The 10,315-nt window shown below is 38.3% G+C and overlaps 1 protein-coding gene across 1 annotated transcript in view; it reads right to left on the bottom strand.

Annotated features, from left to right (window-relative positions):
- Window positions 1-482: 482 nt before the first annotated feature.
- Window positions 483-10,315, bottom strand: part of CNTNAP5 (contactin associated protein family member 5) — a 291,688-nt gene continuing 281,855 nt past the window's right edge. Inside the window, exons 22-24 of the mRNA XM_086464950.1 lie at window positions 6,959-7,177; window positions 1,723-1,794; window positions 483-679 (exon numbers count right to left, since the gene is read on the bottom strand). Coding sequence (XP_086321076.1) covers window positions 483-679; window positions 1,723-1,794; window positions 6,959-7,177 — 488 coding nt within the window. The remainder of the gene's footprint in view (window positions 680-1,722; window positions 1,795-6,958; window positions 7,178-10,315) is intronic.

Here is a 10,315-nt window from a genome sequence, read left to right as displayed (position 1 = left end):
TTATGATTGTTGTAAATGAGCCTGTAAAATAAATCAGGTGTTTTGTCTCATTCTTTCCCTCTATCCTGTCCCAGTATCTATAGAGCTATGTGTTCAGCTACTTTACCTCTACTTTACACAGTCCAGCTCTAGTGTAAAAGCGATGAATTAAATGGCTCCAGAGAAAAACACAAATAACCGTAGGGACTTTGAAATATCCAGGAACCCACAGCAGAAATCAGGTGTGCATGTGGATCTTATTTTGTGTAGGGTGGGGCAACAGGTCTCTTGAGCTGCAGAAGTAATCTGTGACTGTCGGGTTCTTGTGCAGAGAATGAGGCACTGTGATCGTTGTCAGTGTTTCCTGTGCAGGGTGGTCTTTTCCAAATGAAAAAGAAGTTAGCAAAAAATGAATGTTGAAAAGAAAATTACAAAAACAAAAAAGGAAGGAAGAAAGGAAGGAAGGTTAGAGGAGTAAGAGTAAGAAGAAATTGCATTGTCCATCAGATGAAATATTCCCGTTTGCACTCGCTCACTGTGTTCTGCAAGTCAATCTCAGCTTTAAAGGAGCTCTCTAGGTTTTCCGGGTATTCCTTCTCCTTTGTTTGGCTACTTCGATGTGCTTGTTTGTGCTGATAGAGGAATCTGCTCATGATGGCAATGATGCAAAAGATGATGAATATCACAACTGCTATTACACCTGAAAAGGGGTAAAAAAGGAAAGATAGAAAGTGTAAAAACCAAAACAAAACCCCAAATTACCTCAAAAATACATTACCAATGTACAACAGCTAGTGGATATGATAGATCAGTTCATCTCAGTGTGTACACAATCGTCTGCCTCTATCACATGCTCCCTGGCAAATTTTATTTCTATTTTGTCACCTTAAGTAATACTTAAAGCAGCAAGCATTGATGTCATTGACTTTAAAATTTCAGTCAAATTCTGCTTTCACTGGAAGGAAAGTTGGGTCAGTGTGTTTTTAAAAAACTAGATCTGTATGCTCATTCAAATTCCTGCTCTGTTGTATTTTCTTTTGTGTTATCTCTGGAAACCTTGCATAAGCCTTTTGTACACTTTGGTTTATAGCTTCTAGATATTATCAAAGGCAGTTCCCTACAGGGCATCCTATCAAATAAACACAGATAAATTTCCTTCCAGGTTGTTAAAGGAAAATGAAAACCATACATGAAGCTATGAGGACAACCTTCCCTAGTTTATAAATGCTTCCATATGACCCAGTGAGTTCCACTACATCACCAGCTTGGCAAAGAGAAAGCTCAAGAAATACAGGATACGTGAATACTTTGTTGAGGCTATCATCAGAGTGGTGTGTAAAACAGTTACTAGTTAGTCAGGTCTTAGATCACAGCATCACATGGAATCAGAGAACGGTTGAGGTTGGAAGGGACCTCTGGAGGTGATCTTGTCAAATCCCTTGCTCAAGCAGGCAAATAAACAGATTCTGGTTTTACTTTAGAATCAAGTTCTTGATGATCCATTATGCCTTTTTTTTTGGGTGATAGCTAACATCACATGCCACCACTATCGGCTTCATCCATAATGCAGGTGCCTATCTAGGTAATTTGATACAGATAGGTGCTAAAAAATACAGCAAATACTAGACCTGCATTAGATTACCAAAAACTTGAATGGGATTTTATGGACCCAGATTTAAAGTACCCTAGATATTTGCCTTGATAGAATTGTTTTTCAATTGTAATCTTTAAAAATGAAGTTACCTCCAATCACAGCTGAATCACTTCTGACTGCATTGGTGAGAGGCTCTCTTTCATCTGTCTTCCCAAAAGGATCTGCAGTTGGTTAAACAAAACAGGACTTATTTTCTGTATCAAATATATTCATTTTCTCTGTGCCTTAGAAAGAAGCGTTCTCCTACCCTCATGAATTCTAATCTGTTTTCAAAAGATGTGATTTGGGGCATTGGAGAATCACACCAGAAGGCTCTCTGAAAAATAAAGTAAGCTTGCAGGACAGTTTTCTTCTACATCTTCTGGAGAAAAGTCTGTTAAGGGTATACTTAAAAGGAAACAGAAAGGCTCACACTAACATCTGAAAGTGTTGTCTCAGTTTAGCAGTAGAAGAATCAGAGAGACATTTGAACTAAATAGCCCATTGGGAAATTTTCTCAGTCAGAGCTTTTTTTTTCTTTTTTGTTATTTTTTTTTTTAGATATGTAAGAAACAATATCGGAGAGAAGTAAAAGGAAAGGAAGGCTAGACGGATTTAGACCTGACCTACATTTGTAGATACAGATATACAAGCTGAATTCAGCTGCATGAAGAGAAGCAGTCTTTGCTTGGGGCAGCTTCTTGGAAGGGAAGTTTTTGTCTCCATTACAGAAATGCAGTAGTCAAATTGGATTAAAAACAGAGAGGGGTCAGAAACAAATTCCTATATTAAAGGCTTCTCTATATTGGAGCTCTATGATACCCTGTCTATAAATGACTACTGTCAAAACACTGGGACAAACAGTTTACATGCTGTCAGTTTCAAATTCAGACCCAAACCTGAGAGATCAAACTCTCCCTGAAGTAAGTGGGGTTACAGCAGTGTCCTGCATGTCTCAGAAAATGCTGCGTTTTCTGACGCTAGCTGAATCCACCTCTTCTGTACCTTCACATTCTTTTTCCTTTCAGCTTATCCTCTCCTTTGACGAGATTCCTATTTGTGTTTCTCTCCTTTACAAGCCTCCAGGCTATCATACAGCAGATGTCTGTAGGAGTTAGGGATGACTGTCTCTGCTATATAGTATACTGGTTTGCCAAACTGCTCTTTCTGATGCAAGAGGTGGAAGCCTAACTGAGAAATTTGGTGTTGCAAGGTTTACTGTTATTGAACACCCTTGCCTTAGTAGCTGACTCAGCCACATTTTGGTATCTCATTGCTGAAGAAGATGTTTTTAATTGAAACAAGCAAGAATTTAATATTTTTTTATCAGGAGGTTTTGAGTTTGTAATGATGGTGGCTTTGGGCTATTTAGGTTCTTAACGGGGGCACTTCTTTCTTATTCTCTACATCACTAATATCAGCCTCAAAGACGTGTAGAAGGCATCAGCCTCAAAGAGGCTTTCATGCTTTAAAAGATGCAACTGTACTGCTAGATTTAGGGGTGGAAGGATTTCTCATCAGGGTACCCAATATCTGCAGTTCACTGACTAAGCTACAGGCACAAAAGGGACTTCTGGAGCCAGCTGAACATCTCCAGTACACCCATTATCAATGTGAATGGTAGGTGCCAATGATAGATTTGGACACTCAGGTTGAGACCTATTTAGAAGAGGCCCCTTGCTTGGGTATTGGGTGCCTGTAGTGATGTTGCCAAGAAACAAATAGCCATGGTAATGCTTCATTTCATTTGCTACATTTGTGGGACTGGAATGGGGATAAAATTTGTTGTTTTACACATAAATATAGATAGCATCATAGAAAAGGTTAGGTTGGAAGGGAAATCTGGAGGTTATTTAGCCTGATCTCAAACATTTCAGCCTAAACTCAAATTCAAAGTTAGATCAGTTACTCATAATTTTGTACATCATGGGTAGATTCATCTCCTTTATTTTTCAGTATCTCGAAGTTAGTTATATAAATCAAAACTAGTAATTTATGTTCTTTTTATTTAGTCAAATAGGGGAAAAGTACCTACAGATACTTTGAACCCTAAGATGGCTATCAAAGATAGACAGTGTGATTCGCCTGTTCCTTTCCACAAACTAGAAGAGGGGAGTAATCATTATTATAGACTCAAGACTATTTAACATTCAGATACATTATTTAACTTTCAGATATTTTCTACCCCAGCCCTCAGATGGAAGACATCATTCTTGTCTGAAAGATTATGTAAGATCTGACACCAAATGCTATTAAAGCTCCACTAATTTTTGGCAACTGTTACCAGAATTTAAGCACTGAGAGGAAACCATAACAAGTGTTGGAGATCAGTTTCAGAATGGAGATCAACAGACATAGGCCTTAAGAATTGTTTTGCCTGGGAAATAAAATTAGGATACAAGGAGAGGAGGGTTTGTTACAGCAGAGCAAATGGCATGTGACAGCAGAACCATCTCCAGTGGAAATACAATAGTCTGTAGCCAAGGAAAAGCAATACTGTGTCTTATATGAGACCTTAATGGGACATCGTTCACCTTTTAGATAAAACTGATGACATTACAGTGTGAATCATAGAGGCTGGAAGCATTACTGAGGTCAGAAGATCAGAAGACCCCTCTGGAAATCACCTAGTCCAAACCCCTATTCAAATCAGGGTCTATTACAGCAAGTTTCTCAGGGCTGTATTCCTTTGGGTTTTGAATATATTCAAGAACAGAGACTTCACAACCTCTCTGGGCATCCTGCCACCTTTGCTAGATTTCCTGCTCGTTGGGATGGACCATTCTTGATCTTGGAGGAGGTGAAACTTGAACCAGCAATCCTGGACCCCTCACCAGGGCTGTATCCCATTGGATTCTTCCAAGTAAGTCCATGACCAGGTCAAAGGTTGTTCTCCTGAAGTCTGGGGTTGCAGTCATGCTTTCTGCTTTTTTTTCCTTCCTCTTGTCCATCTCATAGTTGCTATAGCCAAGGCTGTTCCAGCACATCCCTGGTCAGCTCCTCCTTGTTTGGAAATATCAGGTCCAGCACAACAAGCACAGTGAGACAGGGACTCATACTATTTAAGCTGCCTTTCAGAACCAGAATTTTTCTGTGTAGTTTTGCATTTAGGAAAGTCTGGCATTTTTTACTTTCAATCATGAAGACCTGCTTTTCAGCTGGAGTAGATGGACAGCTCAAGACTCCATGATTCACACAGCTGAATCTGCTCTGGCATTTACAGTATTTTAATATAAAAAAGAAATAGCATATTAAAAGTCCATTATCTCTATGCCATCACTGTAGAGTTCAGAATACCAAAACCTCTACATGTGCCTCAGCAAGTAAAAAGGTTATTTGCAGATCTTTGTTAAATATCAAAACCATAGTAAGTCACCTTTCATTTTGTGTTCCCTAATCAGAAAGAGTGTATACGGATAACTGAGCTGTGAGTGAATGGATTTTATTCCACAGCTGTCTGCTAGGAAACTTCCTTGAAGACAAGTATTCCTCTCTGAAGGAAAGAGCTTCAATTGTTTTCAAGTTATAAATATAGAAAGCTTTTTTTCAAACATTTAAAGAGAGATTTCCTAGAGGGCTTTTTTGTTGTTTCTGTACATTAGAAAATCGACAGACATGTACCGTCAACTTTGAAGTTCTATTTTTCTTCTCAGACACTCAGTAATGAGAAATTTGGAACTGATGAATATAAGCAGTAAATTTGAAAGTTAATCCTTAACTCTGTCTTCTTTTTATTTCTTAAAATGTGTCCTTTCCATGTATAAATGTAATTCTCAAGTACATCTATACAAAGTATAATTTGCTATAAATCGGAATTTTTTTTTTAAACAAGAATCTACCGCCCATTGCTCTTACTACAGCATATAAAGACATGAGGTCTTCAGAACTAACTTGTTCTAAAGATCTTATTCAGGCTTTAATCAAATCCAGTGTGAATAGTGAGTCAGTAGTGTCAGTTAATTCATCATATTGAGAGAAAATCATATTTTAAAGCACAGAGTGGCAAAGACAGGAATGAGCTTTTATAATAATTCTGCATTTCTGATTTAACAGCGCTTAACCTTGACAAAAGAGTGCAACTGATTGTAAGCTTTAAATATTTAAGTCCAAAGATCCTACACTCTGCTCTGTTTTCTGTCCTGCAGTTCTGAGCCTCAGGTTTTACTGCTTTCTAAACTCTCTAGAAAAATTAGATCATCGAGGTGACAGATCTCAGGGCAAGAAGTTCCTATTTTCAGTATCATTGTGCATTCGGTATTTAGAAGACATTTCTGTGGGTCAGAGCAGATACCTTAGACAACTCTGGGTGGTGAGAAGAAAGTTGGGGGGTGGGGAGAAGCAGACACACACAGGCAGATACTCTCCACAGAGTAATCAACAGCCTTTTTCCCTATGCAGAATGCTAATAGCATCATTTGTTTTCTGCTGAATATCTTAGGCAGAAGCTGCAGGAAATGGGGATTTGATGCAAGTACAAATGTCAAAGGAATCATATTATGATCTAAACCAGAGTTTTATTACTTATCAGAAAAGAGGAAGTGGCTTCATAGGTCAAGGGACAAAAAATAGCCCTTCATTTGTACCCCTTTCTGGTCATTAAGAATTCTGCCACATCCATTGGTGACTAAAGCAGCAACTTGATTGCCCCTGTTCCTGGTGACAACACTTCCAGCTGCTCTGAGTTTCCTTCTCTGCATACAAATTCACATATGCAAAATACTTAAGATTCCCAGAGGACACTTTCAGGATTGCAAAAGATAAACGAACTATTGGGATCATCTTACTGCTACTGCTTAAGTAGTGCTCCTTCTCTTTAGTCTGAGAGGATAAAGTACGAGCATTCAATGGAAATCACGCACATGTATCAAGGGGTTTGTACAAGGAGTTTTTGTGTGTTTCTGCTAGGGTGGGAACAAATTCGACTTGTTTGCTGTATGACTCCTACTGCTTCATCACCACTGGGATACGGAATCTGTATAACACTTATGTTCTCCTTTGAGATCTGCAGCACTGGAGCTATCTAGAATGGACAGGAATGGCAAATGAGGTGCACGTAACCACACTTCCGATGCTGTTTCCACTAAAGCTTTGGGATTTTTTTGTTCGTCCTAGGCATGTTTTAGGCAATCCAGGATCTTAGTTTGAAACCTTTGGTTTAGTACAATGACTTTCAAAGGGGCCTTGGCTAATCCTAATGCCGATCCTCAACACTCCTAATTCTGAGAGAAAAAAACAACTTCCCGGTTCCAATATTTATACTATCACAATTGCATTACAGCAAAAAGAAGGGAAACCTCACTCTACCTTATCCTTTAAATTCCGCATCCCCCTCTTGGCAGGACATACCTGATGAGGAATATATTGTGGTCACTGTGTTCACATCTGCTTCCATTATGGATGCACAGCTGGATTCAGTCAAGGAGCCTTTGACAGTCACAGGAGCAACGCTGGGATGACGTAAGGCAGCTTTCAGGGGAGCAATGTGGTTGTACTGAACAGAGGAGAGGCAGCCAGTGAAACCATAGGCATTTGCCTTTGAAACTTCAGGGTCCAGTGACAAACTATCTGCAGTACAATAGAAAAACACTCTGGGAGTTATCTATTGTAGGAAGACATTAAAAAACCTAATCCTTCTTTGTCTTTTACTTGTCTTTATCCAATCTCAATTGCTCAGGTTCTCTTTTAGCAGCCTACAAGTTCTCCCTGGCCTGACCCATGAGGTTCCTATCCCCAATCCTTCCTCTACGATGCTACTTACATTGAAAAAAGTTGGCTTGGACATAAAAGCTTGCATTGTGCCTCTTTCCTCATCCATTTTTTCTACTGTCTGGACAATATCTAACACATAAGTGCTAACCATGGCAATAAAAATAGTAATAATACACAGTAAAAATTGCAACACTGAATATTGCAGGATCTTTGGGAAGATGCTCTTTAACTTTTTCTGCATCTGCTAACAACATCAGTTTCATAGATGTGGACCATATCTTCAAGGCATTCTACCTCTCCACTCTTTTAATCAAGGAGCCTGCTCTCTGCTGTCTATTATACAATGCTTCATGTGGCCTAATATCGAATTACTTGCTAACACAGCCTTCCAGCCTCCTTCAAGCATTTATTTTTCAGCTTACTTTTCTTTTGTAATCTAATCATGTTACTACATTTTTATAATAAGAGTTCCTAGGAATCCCCCAAGTTATGAGCCAGGGTCTCAATCTGCTAGCCCCATTCCACTAAGAAAATAAAAAGCAAAACTCTACTTTTCTTTTAAAAAATCTAAATCAAAACCAGTATCTCCATGCTATTTTCCAGCCTGAAGATGAGATAGCACAATTAATTTATCTGTTGGTCTGTGTTCATTTAAATTTCACAAAGAGAAAGCCAATTAAAAGGTAAGTGGGTTTTGTTTAGTTCCAAAAGTTTTAATCTCAAAGATTGTTTGGGAAAGTCAGTGAAGGACGGTGAATCCACATTCTCTTCCCTCCAAGCTCTCATTCCTTTACTTTCCAGAAAATGAAATTCATACTGCTTAGAGATCTATAACATGATTCACCTTACATCTACGTCAATCAAACAAGAAAAAAACCCCACAAATGCACACATATTTAGTATCAAAGCTTATTCAAAGTCTTAAAAATTACCTGTCAATGAAAAAAAAACTTCGGGCATTGAAAGTTTTGGATATAATTCCAATGACATTGGAAAATAAGGATTACCAGCTTCTCAAGTTTATTTCCAAAGTTTGAAAGAGTAAAATGCTAAACTTTAAATTAACATCCAATTTTCCCACTATCATTCAAATATAACGATTTCACAAGCTCTCCGCCAAAAAGAATTAGGAAAAAAGTAGACCTGTTATAACTGACATTGCTACCTGAATTACATAAACTTCTTTTATGTATAAGAAAATACAGAGAAATCTCAAAACTAGCCCAAATCACACATCATTTTGGTGCTCAAGATCTGTGACAGTTATATCACTCAGAGCGAAGTAGCTGAGAAAGATTTCTGATGATGTTTGAATGTCTTCATGGAAGTGTAGTGTGGGAGAGTCTGGCTGCCCCTCAGCAAAGCAAGGCATGGTGTGAACTTGCTCTCCAAGGGGTCTTTGTTGAAGACTGAAGTAATCTTAACCTTGACTGTTCGAACCACGCCCTTTGGTTAGCATTAGTAGCTAACTCTTAGTGGCCGAACTCTTTCTTTTTCCAAGAAGAATGGCCAGGAGTTTTGCATGATTGATACACTATAACTTAACTAACATAATGAAATTGCATACCTAATATTAATAAAGATATTCAGTTAGCAATCTGAATTAGAGTGATGGTTATGATCAAAGGGAAAGGAACTATAATTCTTGGAAATGAAGAAAGAGACCATTCTAAGTGAAGTTAGCAGAAGACAGATGAGATCCAGGTGCAGATGGAACAAAAGATTATGAAACTGTGTAAGACGGTAAAAGCACGTGCACCAAAACTCCAGTTGTCAAAGAGGACAAATAACTGTTAAACAATTTGATTGGACAAAAGACATGTGTGTCATGTGAACAGGAGCATGAACAGCTCATGTAATAGATTGCGAGGCTTTAAAAAGCACAGGAAAATAACCGAGGAGTCCCTCTCTGGTGGCACCCATCTTGAGCTGACCCTGTTGCTGCACCATTCTATTAAATTATTTATTTTTATGAGATTCAATGCCTGAGACTGTTTTGGGAAACCTAGGGTTTGGACTGCACTTCTTTAACAGTCTTACAGGAGAGATGCTCAGTCTGCAGAGCTGTCATGAGGATTGCCTCTAGGCTGCGAGTAACTGCAAGAAAGAGAGATGGGAAGGGAAAAAGTGAGGCTTTGTCACTAGAAAAAATGTAGCCTTACAGATGTTCACTCTTCAGATTTGCTGTTCTCAAAGTGTGTAGGAATTGGCTGCATTCAGGTTTTTAATGAGATTTTGGCAGGGGTGTTATAAAACAGACAAAGAATAGTTTCAAAGTTTCTGCAAGAAGGCTTATGTAAAACTAAAAGTCTGATTTACAGTATTTGCCATCTTTGTTGAATTTATAAAACCCTTTGTAAACATGCCTACTCTCAGCCTTTCCTGTTTTCTTAGCTCTGACAAAAAAGGTGGATTTGTTGGTATCTTTTAGACATCAGGCAACTTAAATTGCTCTGTTCTGTCCCAATGTGCAAAAGGTAAAGCCTTACAAATAATGAATTCCTTTTTCATGGTACAGTAGTTTGAAAAGTCCAAGATACAGTACTTTTGAAGGCTTTTTAAAAAAAGTTGAATTAAGGGCCAGTACTAGGAGTCAAAGTAAGCTCTACATGAATGAGAACTAGGAGATTTGTTGTTGAAAGGCTTTGAAATTTGGAAAAAAAAAAGAAAAAAAAAAAAAAGGAAAACAAAGAAGAAACAAAAAACAACCCAAGAGTCCTCTGGCAAAAAGTCCCACATGCATAGATACAGTTTGCTTTATTATACGGCTTTAGGTGCATGCCTTACATCTTTCAGAAAGTGAGGCTTGCACTGTTCTTAACAAGAGACCTGCAGAACTTGGATATGAAAGACTTGTGCTGCCCCCTGAATTCCTGAGTGGATAATGTAAATCTGTGATTATGACATGGTTACCTCTCTGAAAGTCTTCTTAAAGGCCACTCTGTCACCTGAAGTCTTTAAATCAAGATAAAATGTTTTTCCAAAAGATATTTT

Source organism: Leptosomus discolor, chromosome 5, assembly GCF_034619465.1.
Source record: "Leptosomus discolor isolate bLepDis1 chromosome 5, bLepDis1.hap2, whole genome shotgun sequence".
In the NCBI taxonomy this organism is placed as follows: Eukaryota; Metazoa; Chordata; class Aves; order Leptosomiformes; family Leptosomidae; genus Leptosomus; species Leptosomus discolor.
Note: the sequence above shows the minus strand (reverse complement) of the source record. Positions and strands in the feature narration are given on the sequence as shown.